We start from the raw sequence: 23118 nt of genomic DNA on the forward strand, positions 1-23118 counted from the left end.
CCAGGTTCGCTGCTATTTCTGGCCAATTTGTATGCCACTTCCTTGGCTTTAATACTATCCCTGATTTCCCCAGATAGCCACGGTTGAGCCACCTTCCCTTTTTTAATTTTACGCCAGACAGGAATGTACAATTGTTGTAATTCATCCATGCGGTCTCTAAATGTCTGCCATTGCCCATCCACAGTCAACCCCTTAAGTATCATTCGCCAATCTATCTTAGCCAATTCACGCCTCATACCTTCAAAGTTACCCTTCTTTAAGTTCTGGACCTTGGTCTCTGAATTAACTGTTTCATTCTCCATCCTAATGCAGAATTCCACCATATTATAGTCACTCTTCCCCAAGGGGCCTCGCACAATGAGATTGTTAATTAATCCTCTCTCATTACACAACACCCAGTCTAAGATGGCCTCCCCCTAGTTGGTTCCTTGACATATTGGTCTAGAAAACCATCCCTTATGCACTCCAGGAAATCCTCCTCCACCGTATTGCTTCCAGTTTGGCTAGCCCAATCTATGTGCATAGTAAAGTCACCCATTATAACTGCTGCACCTTTATTGCATGCACTCCTAATTTCCTGTTTGATGCCCTCCCCAACATCACTACTACTGTTTGGAGGTCTGTACACAACTCCCACTAACGTTTTTTGCCCTTTAGTGTTCTGCAGCTCTACCCATATCGATTCCACATCATCCAAGCTAATGTCTTTCCTAACTATTGCATTAATCTCCTCTTTAACCAGCAATGCTACTCCACCTCCTTTTCCTTTTATTCTATCCTTCCTGAATGTTGAATAGCCCTGGATGTTGAGTTCCCAGCCCTGATCATCCTGGAGCCACGTCTCCGTAATCTCAATCACATCATATTTGTTAACATCTATTTGCACACTTAATTCATCCACCTTATTGCGGATACTCCTTGCATTAAGACACAAAGCCTTCAGGCTTGCTTTTTTAATACCCTTTGTCCTTTTAGAATTTTGCTGTACAGTGGCCCTTTTTGTTCTTTGCCTTGGGTTTCTCTGCCCTCCACTTTTCCTCATCTCCTTTCTGTCTTTTGCTTTTGCCTCATTTTTGTCTCCCTCTGTCTCCCTGCATTGGTTCCCATCCCCCTGCAATATTAGTTTAACTCCTCCCCAATAGCACTAGCAAACACTCCCCCTAGGACATTGGTTCCGGTCCTGGCCAGGTGCAGACCGTCCGGTTTGTACTGGTCCCACCTCCCCCAGAACCGGTTCCAATGCCCCAGGAATTTGAATCCCTCCCTGCTGCACCAATGCTCAAGCCACGTATTCATCTGCGCTATCCTGCGATTCCAACTCTGACTAGCACGTGGCACTGGTAGCAATCCCGAGATTACTACTTTTGAGGTCCTACTTTTTAATTTAGCTCCTAGCTCCTTAAATTCTTTTCGTAGGACCTCATCCCTTTTTTTTACCTATGTCGTTGGTACCAATGTGCACCATGACAACTGGCTGTTCTCCCTCCCATTTCAGAATGTCCTGCACCCGCTCCGAGACATCCTTGACCCTTGCACCAGGGAGGCAACATACCATCCTGGAATCTCGGTTGCGGCCGCAGAAACGCCTATCTATTCCCCTCACCATCGAATCCCCTATCACTATCGCGCTCCCAATCTTTTTCCTGCCCTTCTGTGCAGCAGAGCCAGCAACAGTGCCATGAACTTGGCTGGTGCTGCCCTCCCCTGATGAGTCATCCCCCCCAACAGTACTCAAAGCAGTGTATCTGTTTTGCAGGGGGATGACCACAGGGGACCCCTGCACTATCTTTCTTGCACTACTCTTCCTTCTGGTCTTCCATTCCCTATCTGGCTGTGGACCCTTCTCCTGCGGTAAGACCAACTCACTACACGTGATACTCACGTCATTCTCAGCATCGTGGATGCTCCAGAGTGAATCCACCCTCAGCTCCAATTCCGCAACGCGGACCATCAAGAGCTCGAGGCAGATACACTTCCCACACACGTAGCGCCCAGGGACACCGGAAGTGTCCCCGAGTTCCCACATGGTACAGGAGGAGCATATCACGTGACCGAGCTCTCCTGCCATGTCTTAACCCTTCGATACACTTAAATTGGTAGTAACAATGTTAAAGTTCACTTACTGATATAAAAAAGAAAAAGAAAAGCTACTCACCAATCACCAGCCAATCACTTACCCCATTGGCTGGGACCTTGTCGAAAGCCTTCTGAAAGTCCAAATATACCACATAAACTGGTTCTCCCTTGTCCACTCTACTGGAAACATCCTCAAAAAATTCCAGAAGATTTGTCAAGCATGATTTCCCTTTCACAAATCCATGCTGACTTGGACCTATCATGTCACCATTTTCCAAATGCGCTGCTATGACATCCTTAATAATTGATTCCATCATTTTACCCACTACCGATGTCAGGCAGACCGGTCAATAATTCCCTGTTGTCTCTCTCCCTCCTTTTTAAAAAAGTGGGGTTACATTGGCTACCCTCGATAGGAACTGATCCAGAGTCAACGGAATGTTGGAAAATGACTGTCAATGCATCCGCTATTTCCAAGGCCACCTCCTTAAGTACTCTTGGGATGCAGACCATCAGGCCCTGGGGATTTATCGGCCTTCAATCCCATTAATTTCCCTAACACAATTTCCCGACTAATAAGGATTTCCCTCAGTTCCTCCTCCTTACTAGACCCTCTGACCCCTCTTATATCCGGAAGGTTGTTAATGTCCTCCTTAGTGAATACCGAACCAAAGTACTTGTTTAATTGGTCCGCCATTTCTTTGTTCCCCGTTATGACTTCCCCTGATTCTGACTGCAGGGGACCTATGTTTGTTTTTACTAATCTTTTTCTCTATACATATCTATAGAAACTTTTGCAATCCGCCTTAATGTTCCCTGCAAGCTTCTTCTCGTACTCCATTTTCCCTGCCCTAATCAAACCCTTTGTCCTCCTCTGCTGAGTTCTAAATTTCTCCCAGTCTCCGGATTCACTGCTATTTCTGGCCAATTTGTATGCCACTTCCTTGGCTTTAACACTATCCCCGAGTTCCCTTGATAGCCACGGTTGAGCCACCTTCCTTTTTTTATTTTTACGACAGACAGGAATGTACAATTGTTGTAGTTCATCCATGCGGTCTCTAAATGTCTGCCATTGCCCATCCACAGTCAACCCCTTAAGTATCATTCGCCAATCAATCCTAGCCAATTCACGCCTCATACCTTCAAAGTTACCCTTCTTTAAGTTCTTTACCTTGGTCTCTGAATTAACTGTTTCATTCTCCATCCTAATGCAGAATTCCACCATATTATGGTCACTCTTCCCCAAGGGGCCTCGCACAACGGGATTGCTAATTAATCCTCTCTCATTACACAACACCCAGTCTAAGATGGCCTCCCCCCTAGTTGGTTCCTCGACATATTGGTCTAGAAAACCATCCCTTATGCACTCCAGGAAATCCTCCTCCGCCGTATTGCTTCCAGTTTGGTTAGCCCAATCTATGTGCATATTAAAGTCACCCATTATAACTGCTGCACCCTTATTGCATGCACCCCTAATTTCCTGTTTGATGCCCTCCCCAACATCACTACTACTGTTTGGAGGTCTGTACACTACTCCCAATAACGTTTTTTGCCCTTTGGTGTTCTGCAGCTCTACCCATATAGATTCCACATCATCCAAGCTAATGTCCATTCTAACTATTGCATTAATCTCCTCTTTAACCAGCAATGCTACCCCACCTCCCTTTCCTTTTATTCTATCCTTTCTGAATGTTGAATACCCTTGGATGTTGAGTTCCCAGCCCTGATCATCCTGGAGCCACGTCTCCGTAATCCCAATCACATCATATTTGTTAACATCTATTTGCACAGTTAATTCATCCACCTTATTACGGATACTCCTTGCATTAAGACACAAAGACTTCAGGCTTGTTTTTTAAACAACCTTTGTCCTTTTAGAATTTTGCTGTACAGTGGCCCTTTTTGTTTTTTGTTTTGGGTTTCTCTGCCCTCCACTTTTCCTCATCTCCTTTCTGTCTTTTGTTTTTGTCTCCTTTTTGTTTCCCTCTGACTCCCTGCATTGGTTCCCATCCCCCTGCCATATTAGTTTAACTCCTCCCCAACAGCACTAGCAAACACTCCCCCTAGGACATTGGTTCCGGTCCTGCCGAGGTGCAGACCGTCCGGTTTGTACTGGTCCCACCTCCCCCAGAACCGGTTCCAATGCCCCAGGAATTTGAATCCCTCCCTGCTGCACCACTGTTCAAGCCACGTATTCATCTGCGCTATCCTGCGATTCTCATTCTGACTAGCACGTGGCACTGGTAGCAATCCTGAGATTACTACTTTTGAGTTCCTACTTTTTAGTTTAGCTCCTAGCTCCTTAAATTCGTTTCCCTTTTTTTTACCTATGTCGTTGGTACCAATGTGCACCATGACAACTGGTTGTTCTCCTTCCCTTTTTAGAATGTCCTGCACCCGCTCCGAGACATCCTTGACCCTTGCACCAGGGAGGCAACATACCATCCTGGAGTCTCGGTTGCGGCCGCAGAAACGCCTATCTATTCCCCTTACAATTGAATTCCCTATCACTATCCCACTCTTTTTCCCGCCCTCCTGTGCAACAGAGCCAGCCACGGTGCCATGAACCTGGCCGCCACTGCTCTCCCCTGATGAGTCATCCCCCCCAACAGCACTGAAAGCAGTGTATCTGTTTTGTAATCACTCCCCATTTAAATAATAATCTGCTTTTTTATTTTTCCGACCAAAGTGGATAACCTCACATTTTCCCACATTGTAGTCCATCTGACAAATTTTTCCCCACTCACTTAGCCTGTCTATATCCCTTTGTAGATTCTTTGTGTCATCCTCACAATTTGCTTTCCCATCCATCTTTGTATCAACAGCAAATTTAGCTATGTTACACTCGGTCCCTTCATCAATGTCATTAATATAGATTATAAATAGCCGAGGCCCCAGTACTAATCCCTGTGGCATCCCACTAGTTATAGTTTGCCAACCTGAAAATGACGCATTTATCCCGACTGTTTTTTCTATCCACGCTAATATATTACCCCCAACCCCATGAACTTTTATTTTGTGCAGTAACATTTTGTGTGGCACCAGATTTATCAAACATGATTTCTCTTTCATAAAGCCATACTGACTCTGCTTGACTGCATTAAGATTTTCTAAATGTCCTGCTACTACTGCCTTAATGATGGACTCCAGCATTTTCCCAATGATAGATGTTAGGCTAACTGATCAATAGTTTCCTGCTTTCTGTCTCTCTCCTTTCTTAAATAGAGGTGTTACATTTGCGGTTTTCCAGTCCGCTGAGACCTCTCCAGAATTCTGGGAATTTTGGTAGACTACAATCAATGCATCTACTCTCTCTGCAGCCACTTCTTTTAAGATACTTGGATGCATGCCATCAGGTCCAGGGGACTTGTCCACCTTTAGTCCCATTAGTTTGCCTAGTACTTTATCTCTAGTGATAGTGATTGTTTTAAGTTTCCCCACCACAATAGCTCCTTGATTATCAATTATTGGGATGTTTTTAGTGTCCTCTACCGTAAAGACCGATAAAGTATTTGTTCAAAATCTGTTTCCCATTATTAATTCTCCAGTCCCATCCTCTAAGGGACCGACGTTTACTTTAGTTACACATTTCCTTTTTATATACCTGTAGAAACTCTTACTGTCTGTTTTTATATTTCTTGCTAGTTTGCTTTCATATGCTATCTTCTCTGGCTTTATCATTTTTTTAGTCATCCTTTGCTGGTTTCTAAAAATTTCCCAATCCTCTGGACTTCCACTGTTCTTTGCAACATTGTATGCCTTTATTTTCAATTTGATCCAGAACCCTCGGAACCTGGCCTGTTCTGGATAAGGAATTTTTCCGGACGAGGGGTGATCACGTTAAATTGGATGGTACAGGTACTGAGCAAGGGGATATCGAGGCTGGTTGGCTGGCTTGCAGCTGGGAGTGCGACAGAGAGATCATTGTGGTGGTGGGGGGGGGGGGCGCGGGGTGAGACGGTGAATCGCCGTGTCAGGCCAGCGATTGCGGGAGCCGGCAGCAAGGAAGGACTTCAATTTGTTCATGTCGGAATTCTGTGCATGCACCACTGGTAGCCAGGAATGGTTCTGGACAAGGGGTGGTTCTAGATAAGGGAGTTCTGGATAAGGGAGGTTCAACCTGTACCATCCTTTTCTTCCTTAGCCAGGGATGGTTCATCCTTCTCTTAACGTCTTTATTTCTCACTGGAATAAATCTTTGCTGAGAGTTATGAAATATTTCCATAAATGTTTGCCACTGCGTTTCTACAGTCTTACCCAGTAATATATTTTCCCAGTCCACTTTAACTAACTCTGCTTTCATATCTTTGTAATTACCTTTATTTAAGTTCAGGACACTAGTTTGAGGCCTAGCTTTCTCACCCTCAAACTGAATTTGCAATTCTACCATGTTATGATCACTGTTCCCAAGAGGATTCTTCACTACAAGATCATTAATTAATCCAGACTAGTTACACATTACCAGGCCTAAAATGTTTGCTTCCTGGTTGGTTCCACAACGTATTGTTCCAAGAAACCATCCCGGATACATTTTATGAACTCTTCCTCATGGTTACCATTGCCAATTTGATTTGTCCAATCAATATGAAGGTTAAAATCGCCCGTGATTATTGCTGTACCTTTATTACAAGCCTCCATTATTTCTTGATTTATATTCTGTGCCACAGAGTGGCTACTGTTTGGGGGCCTGTAGACCATTCTCACTAGTGATTTCTTTCCCTTTTTATTTCTTATCTCCAGCCAAACTGATTCTACATCTTGATCTTCTGAGCCAGTATCATTTCTTATTACTGAACTGATCTCATCCATTATTAACAGAGCTACCCCACCTCCTTTTCCTTACGAAATGGCAAATACCCCAGAATATTTAGTTCCCAGCCTTGGTCACCTTGCAACCGCGTCTCTGTAATGGCAGTCAGATCATACCCATTTATTTCTATTTGTGCCGTCAACTCATTTATCATTTTACAAATGCTTTGTGCGTTCAGATATCGAGCTTTTAATTTTGTCTGGTGTATATACGCTCTGTTCCTACTTGTCCCACTCTAGTTATCATTACCCCTATCACTACCCTGCACTTTTGCTTTCTCTTTGACTTTTAAAATTTATGCTCACCGGATCCCTCCCCCTACTATTTAGTTTAAAGCCCCATCTATAGCCCTAGTTATTCGATTCGCCAGGACATTGGTCCCAGCCTGGTTCAAGTGAAGTCGGTCCCGCCGGAGCAGCTTCCTCCTATCCCAGTACTGGTGCCAGTGACCCATGTATTGAAACCCATTCCTCCCACACCAATCTTTGAGCCACGTGTTCATCTCTCTGATCCTATTTACCTGTGCAAATTTGCTCGTGCTCAGCCAAGGCAGCTGCAATAAGCTTCAGTGCCTCATGGGTAGCGGAGGGGAAATAAAATTGGTCAGTCGTTTCTCTCCCGGTCCCCAGCTGGCAACCCCCACTTGGAAAGTGATCGTGTGGACAGATTGGAGACCCATTCCCACCGTGACTGAATTCCGTACAGACATTCACAGCCAAGTTTCACGTGTTAACAACGGGTGAGGGACTGGAGGGTGGTCAGTGCCCATATAAATATACCCCAGCAACAAATTGCTTTTTGGATTGAGCACAGGAAAAAAAATTTGGCAAGCGTTGGTTTCAGTTGCTAGCAATCTAAGTGTTTAAACAGTAAAGTTATTAACCTGTGTTTCACAGCGGCTTTGAGTGGTAGTAAAATGGGCACTCAGTTCTCAGAACTGACTCGAATCTAATCTTAAACTTCCTGTTGTTGTCAAACTAAATGGACTGTCTCATGCTGCAGTTCGTGAAAAAGCTAATCACCGAGGCAGCACAAATTCTTAGCATTTTTTCCCCCCTGCTATTTTCTCCCCTTAATTTAGTCCTTCATATCTGCACCATCTTCCACAGTTTGGAGTGCAGGTTAATCCAGCCCATTTATGCCGTTGGTTCAATTCATTGTTTGATCTAATTGGCAACATGTTTGAGATGTTAGTGAAAGTGTGCCCATCCCTGGAAAGGTTCACTCCTTTCACTCCACGGGTAAGCCGGCTAAGACTGGCAAAGGTCTCTGTGATTTCCCTCCGCCCACTCCCAAATTGGATGGAAGTAAGTTTGTGCATGCGAAAGAGCGTGTGCAAGAGTGTGTGACGGTGTGTATAACAGAGTGGGCGCGAGCGTGTGAGTGGGCGTGCGCAACAGTGTGTGCGTACGAGAAACTGTGCGTGTGCACGCTGGGTGTGGAAACTGGATTCAGATAGATATTTTTCTTTTTTAACCGTTCAGTTCTTTCTTTCCCTTGCATTTTCATTCTTTTGCTCTAGCATGTCACAGAATCATATTGCTCTCTCACTTAATTTGCCGGAGTTGCTTAGCTACAGAATTGTTATAGGAGGAGACGGAGTCTGTAGTTAGCAAGCCCAGACGTCCAGGAGGACAAAGTCTCAGGCTCATAATGAGATGACAGGAGGAGAACAGTAAAGACAACTTAGCAAGCAATGCATCAAGACACCGGAGAGAATATTGAGACAGAAACCTGGCAGCATAGTGGGTTTAGCTGGAATGTGTTGAAATGAGAGGGCAGTGACTAAAGCTTGGATTCCTTCTGACAGCTGGGACCCTCAGAGATTTAAGTACCGGGACAATTAAGACAAATAATTAGACAATATACAGCAGAGGCTGCAATGACACATCAGCAAAAAGCAAAGAAAGAACTTGCGTCTATATGGCGCTTTTACGTGCTGAGCATGTCCTAAAGTGCTTCAAGCCAACAAATTACTTTTGAAGTTGCCATTATATAAATAAACATGAAAGACAGAAAATAAAGAATTTGCATTTAGAAAGCGCATTTCATAACTTCAGGATGTCCCAATGCAATTTACAGCCAATTAAATACTGTTTAGTGTACTGCTTTTGTATTACTGTTTAGTGGAGTCACTGTTGTAATGTCGGAATTATTTACAGACAGCGAGGTCCCACAAACGAGATAAATGGCCAAGTTGGAGATTATGGAGGGGGGAGGAAGGGAGGCCAGTAAAGTGAGCGCTGGAGTAGTTTACTCTGGAAGTGACAAAGATAGGAATAAGGGTTTCACCAGTGGCTGGCCAGAGATGGGCAATGTTACGGAGTTGCAAGTCTTTGTTACACAGAGGATATGGAAATATATCGCTATTCCTTCATCGTCACTGAGTCAAAATCCTAGAACTTTCTACCTAACAGCACTACGGAGAACCTTCACCGCACGGACTGCAGTTGTTCAAGGCGGTGGCTCACCAACATTTTCTCAAGGGCGATTAGGGATGGGCATAAATGCTGGCCTTGCCAGCGACGCCCACATCCCAGGAACGAATAAAAAAATAAAAGGGTTTGAGGGAGCTGTGACTCATCCATATCAGTCTTGACAACACAGGCAGTTGAGTTTTGGAGGAAGGTGGTAGAGAGGTAGAGATGAGAAAGAAAGACTTGTATTTATGAAGCATTTCATCATTTTGGGCACAGGTTTCTCCAGGAGTTGCTCCGTTTTTTTGGGAGCAACTAGATTTTTTTGGAGTAACTTAAAAATTGCAATTCTCCCCATTTAATTTGCTCCAGTGTAAGTGAGTTAGTTAGGCTTTCTTTAGTTTCTTTTTTTTTTTAAAGGGGGCGTTACCAGCCACTTACGCCTGTTTTGGCCAGTTAAGCAAGTTTAGCCAGCTAAAAGTAACTCCAAACTAACTTAGGCCAGTGTATGAGGCCACTTGTGTCCGCTCAGAAAAATCTTGCGGTGAATTGATTGGGCTAACCAAACTTGTAGCAATACTGTGGAGGAGGATTTCCTGGAGTGTATAGGGGATGGTTTTCTACACCTTTATGTCGAGGAGCCAACTAGAGAGCAGGCCATCCTAGACTGGGTCTTGTGTAATGAGAGAGGATTAATTAGCAATCTGGTCGTGCGTGGCCCTTTGTGGAAGAGTGACCATAATGTGGTAGAATTCTTCATTAAGATGGAGAGCGACACAGTTAATTCAAAGGCTAGGATCCTGAACTTAAAGAAAGGAAACTTCGATGGTATGAGACGTGATTTGGCTAGGATAGACTGGTGAATGATACTTAAAGGGTTGATGGTGGATAGGCAATGGCAGACATTTAAAGATCACATGGATGAATTACAACTATTGTACATCCCTGTCTGGAGTAAAAATAAAACAGAAAGGTGGCTCAACCGTGGTTAACAATGGAAATTAGAGATAGTGTTAAATCCAAGGAAGAGGCATATAAATTGGCCAGAAAAAGCAGCAAACCTGAGGACTGGGAGAAATTTAGAATTCAGCAGAGGAGGGCTAAGGGTCTAATTAGGAGGGGGAAAATAGAGTATGAGAGTAAGCTTGCAGGGAACATAAAAACTGACTGCAAAAGCTTCAATAGATATGTGACGAGAAAAAGATTAGTGAAGACTAATGCAGTCAAAATCAGGTGAATTCATAGTGGGGAACAAGGAAATGGCAGATCAATTGAACAAATACTTTGGTTCTGTCTTCACTAAGGAAGACACGAATAACCTCCCGAAAATACTAGGAGACCAAGGGTCTAGCGAGGAGAAGGAACTGAGGGAAATCCTTATTAGTCAGGAAATGGTATTAGGGAAACTGATGGGATTGAAGGCCGATAAATCCCCAGGGCCTGATAATCTGCATCCCAGAGTACTTAAGGAAGTGGCTCTAAAAATAGTAGATGCATTGGTGGTCATTTTCCAAAATTCAATGGACTCTGGATCAGTACCTATGGATTGGAGGGTAGCTAACCCCACTTTTTAAAAGAGGAGCGAGAGAGAAAACAGGGAATTATAGACTGGTTAGCCTGACATCGGTGATGGGGAAAATGCTGGAATCAATTATTAAAGATGTAATGGCAGTGCATTTGGAAAACAGTGACAGGATCGGTCCAAGTCAGCATGGATTTATGAAAGGGAAATCATGCTTGACAAATCTTAAGAGTTTTTTGAGGATGTAACTAGTAGAGTGGATAAGGGAGAACCAGTGGATGTGGTGTATTTGGACTTTCAAAAGGCTTTTGACAAGGTCCCACACAAGAGATTAGTATGCAAAATTAAGGCATATGGTATTGGAGGTAATGTAGCGACGTGGATAGAGAACTGGTTGGCAGACAGGAAGCAAAGAGTGGGAATAAACGGGTCCTTTTCAGACTGGCAGGCAGTGACTAGTGGGGTACCGCAAGGTTCAGTGCTGGGACCCGAGCTATTTACAATATACATTAATGATTTGGACTAAAGAATTGAATGTAATATCTCCAAGTTTGCAGATGACACTAAGCTGGCTGGCAGTGTGAGCTGAGGGGAGGATGCTAAGAGGCTGCAGGGTGACTTGGATAGGTTACGTGAATGGGCACATGCATGGCAGATTCAGTATAATGTGGATAAATGTGAGGTTATCCACTTTGGTGGCAAAAACAAGAAAGCAGATTATTATCTGAATGGAGACAGATTAGAAAAAGGGGAGGTGCAAAAAGACCTGGGTATCATGGTACATCAGTCACTGAAGGTCGGCAAGCAGGTACAGCAGGCAGTAAAGAAAGCAAATGGCATGCTGGCCTTCATAGTGATAGGATTTAAATATAGGAGCAGGAAGGTCTTACTGCAGTTATATCGGGCCTTGGTGAGACCACACCTTGAGTATTGTGTGCAGTTTTGGTCTCCTAATCTGAGGAAGGACATGCTTGTTATTGAGGGAGTGCAGCGAAGGTTCACCAGACTAATTCCCGGGATGGCAGTACTCACATATGAAGAATCGGCTAGGCTTATACTCACTGGAATTTAGAAGAATGAGAGGGGATCTCATAGAAACATTTAAAATTCTGACGGGACTGGACAGGTTAGATGCAGGAAGAATGTTCCCGATGTTGGGGAAGTCCAGAACCAGGGGTCACAGTCTAAGGATAAGGGGTAAGCCATATAGGACCGAGATGAGGATAAACTTCTTGACCCAGAGAGTGGTGAACCTGTGGAATTCTCTACCACAGAAAGTTGTTGATCCAATTCGTTGGATATATTCAAGAGGAAGTTCGATGTGGCCCTTACGGCTAAAGGGATCATCAGGGGGTATGGAGAGAAGCAGAAGTGGGGTACTGAAGCTGCACGATCAGCCATGATCATACTGAATGGCAGTGCAGGTTCGAAGGGCCGAATGGCCTGCTCCTGCATCTATTTTCTATGTTTCTATTAAGAAATCAGCGCAGATAGCCTCCAAATGACAGTGTTATGGTAGGAATGCTAGTTTTTTTTTTAAATCCCAAGCAGGGTGCTATCAGCCTGATTAAACTGATTATATTTTTAGTAAAGAAGGCTAGATATTAAAGTACTGGAAAATCTTTGAAGATTCTTTTCTCCCCCCTTGCTGAATCAAAACTCTTCCCTCCCGCCCCCCCCCCCCCCCCCAAAAACTCTTTCCCTTCCCACCCACCCAACCAACCTGTCTCATGTAGCCCTCAGCGCGGGAAGACAGTGGCCGGCCTGTGTGGCCCACACAGCCTGCAGCGCACACACTCAGATTCTGGGGGCGAGGAGCTACTGCGAATGCGCACACACTCTGGCACGCATGTGCAGGGGTCTCTGCACTGTTTCCAGATGCCACGCTATGCCACTATGGAGGAGAGGCTGAGAAGCGGCCAAACTCGGCCTGAAGATCTTTGGCGCCCTTAGAGTTCTACAAAAGCGGCGCACCTCTGGTGAGTGTGCCAGAAATCTGTACTGGCCAAATTTGGGCCCTTTAAGAAGATAACATTATGACTGATACAAAAGCTGTAATTATTATGATCCCAGCTCAGAGTTGCTTGACATTTTCAACAACAACTTGCATTTATGTAAAGCCTTTAACATAGGAAAGCCTCTGGGGAGGCGTGATCGGCAGAGAGGGGGTAGCGAAAGCCAACTCCAGCGGTACCCTACTCCTGACAAAATGTCTAGAGCATGAACTTGTCTTCACCGACACCTTGTTCCGCCAGAGGGACAAATACAAGACATCGTGGCAACACCCTCGCTCCAAGCACTAGCACCTGCTCAACTGTGTCATCGTCCGAGCCAAGGATTGCAAGGATGTGTGCATCACCCGCACCATAACAGGAGCTGACGACTGCTGGACGGACCACCGCCTAATCCGATTCATCATCGACATCAACATAGCCCTAAAGCAAAGGGGGCAGCAGAAGGAGTGCGCAAAAAAGTCAATGCCGGAGCACTTAAAGACCCAGCTAAGAGAGCCCTATACAGCCAGCGCCTCACAGCTAACCTGGAGTGCCTCGACGACCTTGAGATGCAGAATGTCCACAGCGCTTGGTCTGCCTTCCAGGCCTCCATAACCAGTGCCTGCAAAGAGACACTCAGTCACTCAACCAGGAAACACCAGGACTGGTTTCATGAGAATGATCAGGAGATCCAAGGAGCTAATAGATCGCAAGCGCAGAGCATTTCTAAGCCTTAAAATAACAACCCAACGCGGGAGCAGCAAAGCTCAGGGCTGAGGTCCAAAAAAAAACCCGGGACCTAAAGAACAGGTGGTGGAGGGAGAAAGCACAGGAGATACAACAGCTGGCCGACAGCCATGATGTGCGAGGATTCTTCATCGCAGTCAAGACCACCTACGGGCCAAACACCCAAAGCCCCACCCCACTGCTGGCCAAGAATGGGGAAACACTCATCAAGGACACCGAGGCAGTCAAGGCTCGCTGGAAGGAGCACTTCGAAGATCTCCTCAATAGAGACTCTGCCTTTGACTCGAGTGTTCTCGACTCCATCCCGCAGCATGCTACCTGTCACCACCTGTGAGACCCCAACACTGCACGAGGTAGAAAAAGCCATAAGACAGCTAAAAAAACAACAAGGCTTCGGGAGCGGATGGGATCCCTCCTGAGGCACTAAAGTATGGCGGAGAGGCACTGTTGGCACGAATACACGACCTCATCTCTCTCATCTGGAGGGAGGAGAGCATGCTGGAGATCTCAGAGATGCAGTAATCGCGACCATTTTTTAAAAAGGGGACAAGTCCGACTGCGGCAACGACAGAGGAATCTCCCTATCAGTCACTGGGAAAGTCGTTGCTAGAGTCCTCCTAAATCGTCGTCTTCCTGTGGCCGAGGAACTCCCCCTGGAGTCACAATGCGGATTTCGTCCCCTAAGGGGCACAATGGACATGATTTTTGCAGCTCGACAGCGACAGGAAAAATGCAGGGAACAGCGCCAGCCCTTATATATGGCCTTCTTTGACCTTTGACACTGTCAACCGCGAGGGTCTATGAAGTGTCCTCCTCCGTTTCGGATCCCCCAAAATTTTGTCACCATCCTCCACCTGCTCCACGACGACATGCAGGCCATGATCCTTACCAACGGATCCATTACAGATCCAATCCACGTCCGGACCGGGGTCAAACAGGGCTGCGTCATCACCCCAACCCTCTTCTCAATCTTTCTCGCCGACATGCTCCACCTCACAGTCAACAAGCTCCCTGCTGGAGTGGAACTAAACTACAGAATCAGTGGGAACCTGTTCAACCTTCGCTGTCTCCAGGCCAGGTCCAAGACCACTCCAACCTCTGGCATCGAGCTACAGTATGCGGATGACACCTGCGTCTGCGCACATACAGAGGCTGAACTCCAGGACATAGTCGACGTATTTACTGAGGCGTACAAAAGCATGGGCCTTACGCCAAACATCCGTTAGACAAAGGTCCTCCACCAGCCTGTCGTCACTGCACAGCACTGCCCCCCAGTCATCAAGATCCACGGCGCGGCCCTGGACACCGTGGACCACTTCCCATATCTCGGGAGCCTCCTATCAACAAGAGCAGGCTTCGACAACGAGATCCAACACCGCCTCCAGTGCGTCAGTGCAGCTTTTGGCCGCCTGAGGAAAAGAGTGTTTGAAATAGGCCCTCAAAACTGCCAACAAGCTCATGGTCTACAGGGCTGTACTAATACCCGCCCTCCTGTATGGCTCAGAGACATGGACCATGTACAATAGATACCTCAAGTCGCTGGAGAAATACCACCAACGATGTCTCTGCAAGATCTTACAAATCCCCTGGGAGGACAGGCGCACCAACATCAACATCCCCAGCATTGAAGCACTGATCACACTCGATCAGCTTCGCTGGGCAGGCCATACAGTTCGCATGCCAGACACAAAACTCCCAAAGCAAGTGCTCTATGCGGAGCTCCTTCACAGCAAATGAACCAAAAGTGGGCAATGGAAATGTTACAGGGACACCCTCAAAGCCTCCCTGATAAAGTGTGACATCCCCACTGATACCTGGGAGTCCCTGGCCAAAGACCGCCCTAAGTGGAGAAAGTGCATCCGGGAGGGCGCTGAGCACCTCGCGTCTCAACGCCGAGAGCATGCTGAAATCAAGTGCAGGCAGCGGGAAGAGCAAACCAGTCCCACCCACCCCTTCCCTCAACGACTATCTGTCCCACCTGTGAGAGAGTCTGTGGCTCTTGTATTGGACTGTTCAGCTACAAAGAACTCACTTCAGGAGTGGAAGCGATTCTTCCTCGATTCCGAGGGACTGCCTATGATGATGATGATGATGATGACGCCTTTAACATAGTAAAACGTCTCAAGGCGCTTCACAGGAGCGTTATCAAACAAAATGTCACAGAAATATTAGGACAGATGACCAAAAGCTTGATAAAAGAGAGAAGAGGCTTTAAGAAGTGACTTAAGGAAGGAGAGAGAGGCGGAGAAGTTTAGGGATGAATTTCTAGAGCTTAGGACCTAGGTGGCTGAAGGCACGGTTGCCAATGGCAGGGCAAAGAAACTCGGGGATGCACAAGAGGCCAGATTGGAGTTTTCATAATTTTTCCTGAGTATAATGGAATAATTCACCGGTTTCTGCTTCAAATACAATGACACTGATACATGAGTGAATGCACTGCTGGGAAATGCATTGTCTTTTGAGAGACTATTCCCGCACAGAAGGAGTGTGTGAATGATTAAAAAGGAACTGAACTGGCAGCATCCGTTCTTCTATTTCTCATGCAGACACTAAAGTTCTCGCATTGGGTCCTGCTTGCTTGTCCCTGTTAACAGCAAAAGATCAGTTTTTCTCATAATTATTTTCCTTTCCTGCTTACTGCTAAGAATGATGGGAAAACAATCCATCTGCTGGCTTGGCATCTTGCCTCTGTAAAGAACAACCCTCTCCTACAGCAACCCAAGCGTGCTCCCAGTAGCACTGGACTTTAATCTGATTGTTTTAATCATCCGGTTTCTCAGATTCATGTTTCCATTCGTCAGGCCTCGCCACGATCATGCCTGAAGTGTTAAGCCGCAACCCCCCCCCCCTCATCCCCTTCGTTCCCTCCCCCTTCAAATGCTGCCGGTCTGTTTCCAGCACGTTTGTTTTTTTTTTATTTTAGGGATATACAGTGCTTGATTTACAGTGGCAGGAAGCAACTTTGAAAAACTTTAAATGGGAGGAGTGCAAAGAGCACAGCAAGTAAACCAGTGATAAGTACCAGGGTTTCGCACCCCTCACTTTAGGAATCGTACATTGATAGCAATGAGAGATAATACTGAGCTTTCAATACATGCAGCCTTCCAGTCATCATCATCATAGGCAGTCCCTCGAACCAAGGATGACTTGCTTCCACGCCAAAAAGGGATGAGTTCACAGGTGTTTCAATGAAGGACCTAACATTCCAGGTCCTGAACCAAATGCTGAAGGGTGGAAGATGCCTGTGCGTGGATTTTTTTAATGTGTAGTGGCCGTTACACACCAGCCACCACACGGGCTTGACAGAGCTAGGTCTTGGTCCAGTGGCAAGGATCAACCAAGATGACTGGAGACCAAAGGAGCCTTCCAGTATGGAAGGAGAGGCAATAGAGCTCTGCGATGGTTTAAGCTGGCAGTCCATTGTCTGGCGTAGAACTGAGTCCCACAGTCCAGGAAGGCCCCAGGTTCGATCCCGCTGCTGAATTTTGATCTCAGGAGCACTGTGGCCAGTTGAACTACCTATTAACCAATTCCATGGGTGCAGCAGTGTCTGTAACAGTCACTGCTCCTAAGCACTATTCAGTGACCCTTTCTGGAAAGCATGCTGGTGTGGGAGGGAGAGCAGCAACGGACTGGACTGTGATGGTGCACTCTCTCCCCCCCCCCACCCACAAAACCACCACCGTACGGTTTGCCTCTCGGCTTAGTCACTGACATGGAGATCGCCACTTGCGTGATATAACAGAGGATGCCAAGGGCAGCACAGGACTATACCCTAGCATAAGTCAGTGCCGTCAGCAGAGAGCAGGGGAGAAAGAGAGACGGTGGAGGGGGGGGGGTGTGGAAATTATAAAGAAAGACTGGCTATAAGATTGTCTCGGAATGGTACCAGTGACACTACACACTGTATACTGCAAGAGACCATCATAGGCAGGTCAGGGCCATAAAAGGAGTGGCGAGCAGCAACCCTGGTACAGCGCGAGCTGGTGCAGGAGGGCAACGGCAGCGAAGAGGATGTCATCAAGTTCCAGGTCACTGATTGGAGCGTGGGCAGGTACAGCAGGAGTGGCGAGGTCGGGGCGCAGGAGCGGTGAGAGAGTGTAGAGCGATGTGGTCAGGGCCCATGAGAGGCGTGAGTTCGGGGCCCAGAAGAGGCAAGGGCCCAGGGGCATCATGGGCCAGCCCACACTGCGATATGTTTGCACACTAGGTCCGTGCAGCAGAGCTGGTCTCCAGTCATCTTAGGTAATCCTTGCCACTGGACCAAGACCTAGCTCTGTCAAGCCCGTGTGGTGGCTGGTGTGCAACGGCCACCCCACGTTGAAAAATTCCACGCACAGGCATCTTCCACCCTTCACGATGTAGTTCGGGATCTGGAATATTAGGTCCTTCAATGAAACACCTGTGAACTCATCCCTTTTTGGCGTGGAAGCCAGTCATCCTCGCTTCGAATGACTGCTTATGATGATGATGGTGATCTGAAACACACTGCCCGACAGGGTGATGGAAGTAGATTCAATTGTAACTTTCAAAATGGAATTGGATAAATACTTAAAAAGAAAAAAAACTGTAGGGCTTTGGGGAAAGGGTAGGGAAGTGGGACTAATTAGACAGCTCTTTCAAAGTGCTGGTACAGGCACGATGGACTGAATGGTCTCCTTCTAAGAATTGTGATTCTATAAAGAGCAGCTGCTGGGAATGGAGCAGTGCGTTTTGTACCGATACTTAGTGGGTTAACAAAAGTCAAACTTGGAGGTTGCTTCCACCACTGATCCATAAAAAAATCTCATTTATTTTCCACTGAAGATGCTGTTAAATTCAGCCAGTTGGACTGTTAAATCCACTTTCTATAACCCAGCACCAATCTCAAGAGACTCAGTCTTACCTGCAGAAAGGGAACTGAACAGCTGGGAGCCAGCTTATGGCTGAGCCCCTCGAATCTGAATTCAAACAATATAAACATATGCGGGAGAGAGAAATAGAAGGATATGTTGATAGAGTGAGGTGAAGTAGGTTAGGAGAAGGCTCGTGTGGAGCATATACAACAGCATGGACCAATTGGGCCAAATGGCCTGTCTCTATGCTGTAAAGTCTATCCAATATAAAAGCAGTTTCTGTCTCTTAAAGCAAATGCATCAAATTTCCTCTGCCTCTAAAGGACTTAAAAAAAAGTAAAGGCAATTTTAAACCCCTCAAAATCAGTGTACACGTTACTTTATAGTAGTGCTGGGCCCTGTCCATTTGATATACACATGGTGCTATTTTACTGCTCACTGTGGGAGCCCACACCATGTGCACTCTGGTCTCCAATCATCAATGCGAGCTGTTCGCCTCCTGCTGCGGCGTCTCAGAACCAGAAACAGGCCGCTGAGGCAATGGAACTGGACAACGGAGTGAACTCTGAAATTAGCAACGTGCCCATGGAGCTCGTCCAGAACAAGATGATAATAGTTAAGGAAAACAGAAGATAATATTTACCTGTCTCGACATCACTGAAATCGGGCAGAGTGACGGTGTTAAGGTTCCGCCTGTCAGCTATGACTCGGTCCAAAAGGCTGCTCCCTCTTCCCGAATCACTACAACAAAGTAAAAGGTGATCGGCTGAAAATGTGATGGGCTAAACAGTTAACATGTTAAGTGTTGCAGAATAAGACAGAAAGAAAGATTTGCAATTCTGTAGTGCCTTTCATGACATCAGGACGTCCCAAAGTGCTTTACAGCCAATGAAGTACTTTTTGAAGTGTAGTCACTGTTGTAATGTAGCGAAACGCGGCAGCTAATTTGCACACAGCAAGATCCCACAAATAACAATGTGATAATGACCCAATAATGTTGGTTGAGGGAACTCCCCTGCTCTTAGAAATAGTGCCATGGGATCAGTTACGTCCACCTGAGAGCGCAGAAGGGGCCTCGGTTTAAGTCCCATCCGAAAGACAGCACCTCCAACAGTGCAGCACTCCCTTGAGTGTTAGCCTGGATTATGTTCTCAAGTCTCTGGGGTTGGACTTGAACCCATTACAATGTAGTAACTCCACTCAGCTGCATACTTTGTCGGTCTTTCTGGTCAGTGAATAAAAATACCAGTTACCGCACTCACTGCTGTTAATTCTGTTTCACTAGAGTGACCGACCGCGAAGTCTGTCTTTCATTGCTCAATAATCAGGCCAGATCACCAATATCGTATTGACGTCAGATTTTAATTTGTTTATTTGTTCTGACTGAGGTTAGTGGTGGGGAAGGAAAAATACAACAACATCACACTGATGCACTAGCACAGTGTTGCTCGTGTTGGGGCAGAGAGGAGGAAGGTTCTGTTTGCATCTAAGCATGCTGTACCTGACCTGGGAGTGCTTGACGCTGACCCTGGGTGTTTGAAATAGGGGCAGTTGAGCAGCCCATGCCCAAAAGGAACTTGATTTACACTTGCCCAACTCATTTTATGTAGGACCATAAAAACTTACCAAAAAAGCAGAGATGTTAAAAGAATAATTTTTTTATGTGGAGTTTTTAAAAAAAATGTATTCGTTCATAGAATGTGGGCGTCACCGGCAACACCAGCATTTATTGGCCATCCCTAATGGTGAGCCACCATTTCAGAGGGTAATTAAGAGTCAACCACATTGCTGTGGGTCTGGAGTCACATATAGGCCGGACCAGGTAAGGACAGCAGGACGGCAGATTTCCTTCCCGAAAGGACATTTGTGAACCAGATGGGCTTCTACGACGTACTAGCTTTTATAAATTCCAGATTTATTTACTTAACTGAATTTAAATTCCTCAGCTGACGTGGTGGAATTTGAACTCTTGACTTCAGATTATTAGACCAGGCCGCTGGATTACTAGTCTAGTAACATAACCACTATGCAAACGTTCCCCTTTAGTGTGCATTTAGGACATGGAATACCGGACCAGAAACAGCGATGGAAGCACAATCCATAATAACTTTTAATAGGGAAATGAATAAATATTTGAAAATGAAAAATTTTAAAGGACGAAGGAATGGGACTATGTGGATCTGTTATGAAGATGGTGCAGGTGCAATGAACTTAATGGGTTGCTCATGTACTGTAAAATTCTTTGATTCAAAGTAGAATACAGCAGCAATAATTCCAGACTGAGGAATCGGAAAACTGCATCCTTTATCTGATTCATTTTAATTTGGGAAGAACTACTGTCATTTCTATTGCTCCTTACGATACCTCAGGATGTACAAAAGCGCTTTACAGTGGGTCCCCAAAGCTGTTGATTTGCTGAACTTCGAATTGTTTACACTCAGAGATATGGCTGAGTGAAACCTGTGCATCTGCCACAGTCTGAACCAATCCAGTGTATAACTTTTGCTGGACTCCTAGTTGGTTGAGAGAAACTAGCATCTTTTGGCCAAACATTTTTGTTGTTGCTTTCAGCTCACTGACTGTGGCACTGGAATAAACACTAATTCTGTATTACATTAATGACTGTTCAAACATCAGGACAGCTTTTATCAACTAGCTACCAAAATCATAAATTTTCACAAAAGGTTTTAAACATTTCTTAATTATTTTCAAGTTGCAATATAAATGCAAGGAGTTAATTATATTAATTTTCCTCTGTATAATCTCTATTCTAGTGCTTTTCTGATGTTTATTGTGCAGCTCTGATTTTCATTGCTCCACCATTGATGGCCGTGCCTTCAACTGCCTGGACCCAAGCTCTGTAAATACCTCCCGAAACCCCTCTGCCTTTTTACCGCGCTCTCCTCTTTTTAGGCACTCCTTAAAAATGACCTGCTTAACTGGCTCGATGTCAACTTTTGTTTTATAACACTCCCGTGAAATGCCTTGGGATATTTTGGGAGGACTAAGGGTTTAATTAGGAGGGGGAAAATAGAGTATGAGAGGAAGCTTGCAGGGAATATGACTGCAAAAGCTTCTATAAATATGTGAAGAGAAAAAGATTAGTAAAGACAAATGTAGGTCCCTTGCAGTCGGATTCAGGTGAATTTATAATGGGGAACAAAGTAATGGCAGGCCAATTGAACCAATACTTCAGTTCTGTCTTCATGAAGGAAGATACAAATAACCTTCCGAAGGTACTAGGGGACAGTGGGTCTAGTGAGGAGGAGGAATTGAAGGATATCCTTATTAGGCGGGAAATTGTGTTAGGGAAATTGATGGGATTGAAGGCCGATAAATCCCCGGGGCCTGATAGTCTGCATCCCAGAGTACTCAAGGAAGTGGCCCTAGAAATAGTGGATGCATTGGTGATCATTTTCCAGTATCTATCGACTCTGGATCAGTTCCTATGGACTGGAGGGTAGCTAATGTAACACCACTTTTTAAAAAAGGAGGGAGAGAGAAAACAGGTAATTATAGACCGGTTAGCCTGACATCAGTAGTGGGGAAAATGTTGGAATCAATCATTAAGGATGAAATAGCAGCGCATTTGGAAAGCAGTGACAGGATCGGACCAAGTCGACATGGATTTATGAAAGGGAAATCATGCTTGACGAATCTTCTGGAATTTTTTGAGGATGTAACTAGTAGAGTGGATAAGGGAGAACCAGTGGATGTGGTGTATTTGGACTTTCAAAAGGCTTTTGACAAAGTCCCGCACAAGAGATTGATGTGCAAAATCAAAGCACATGGTATTGGGGGTAATACACTGACGTGGATAGGGAACTGGTTGGCAGAGAGTCGGGATAAACGGGTCCTTTTCAGAATGGCACGCAGTGACTAGTGGAGTGCCGCAGGGCTCAGTGCTGGGACCCCAGCTCTTTACAATATACATTAACGATTTAGATGAAGGAATAGAGTGTAATATCTCCAAGTTTGCGGATGACACTAAACTGGGTGGTGGTGTGAGCTGTGAGGAGGGCGATAAGAGGCTGCAGGGTGACTTGGACAGGTTAGGTGAGTGGGCAAATGCATGGCAGATGCAGTATAATGTGGATAAATGTGAGGTTATCCATTTTGGGGGCAAAAACACGAAGGCAGAATATTATCTGAATAGTAGCAGACTAGGAAAAGGGGAGGTGCAACGAGACCCGGGTGTCATGGTTCATCAGTCACTGAAAGTGGGCACACAGGTACAGCAGGCAGTGAAGAAGGTAAGTGGTATGTTGGCCTTCGTAGTTAGGGGATTTGAATATAGAAACAGGGAGGTCTTAATGCAGTTGTACAGGGCCTTAGTGAGGCCTCACCTGGAATATTGTGTTCAGTTTTGGTCTCCTAGTCTGACGAAGGACATTCTTGCTATTGAGGGAGTGCAGCGAAGGTTCACCAGACTGATTCCAGGGATGGCTGGGCTGTCATATGAGGAGAAACTGGATCAACTGGGCCTTTATTCACTGGAGTTTAGAAGGATGAGAGGGGATCTCATAGAAACATACAAGATTCTGACGGGATTGGAGAGGATAGATGCGGGAAGAATGTTCCCGATGTTGGGGAAGTCCAGAACCAGGGGACATAGTCTTAGGATAAGGGGCAGGCCATTTAGGACTGAGATGAGGAGAAACTTCTTCACTCAGAGAGTTGTTAACCTGTGGAATTCCCTGCCGCAGAGAGTTGTTGA

At 45.7% G+C, this 23118-nt stretch overlaps 1 protein-coding gene across 9 annotated transcripts in view; it reads right to left on the reverse strand.

Moving 5' to 3' along the window:
- ttc7b (tetratricopeptide repeat domain 7B) overlaps nt 1–23118 on the reverse strand; it is a 453719-nt gene that overhangs the window by 121623 nt on the left and 308978 nt on the right. For all 9 annotated transcript variants that reach the window (XM_070879667.1, XM_070879664.1, XM_070879666.1 and 6 more), the window contains one exon: nt 19045–19142. In XM_070879667.1, the coding sequence (XP_070735768.1) occupies nt 19045–19142 (98 nt within the window). The remainder of the gene's footprint in view (nt 1–19044; nt 19143–23118) is intronic.

This window comes from Pristiophorus japonicus, chromosome 4 (genome assembly GCF_044704955.1).
Source record: "Pristiophorus japonicus isolate sPriJap1 chromosome 4, sPriJap1.hap1, whole genome shotgun sequence".
Taxonomy (NCBI): Eukaryota; Metazoa; Chordata; class Chondrichthyes; family Pristiophoridae; genus Pristiophorus; species Pristiophorus japonicus.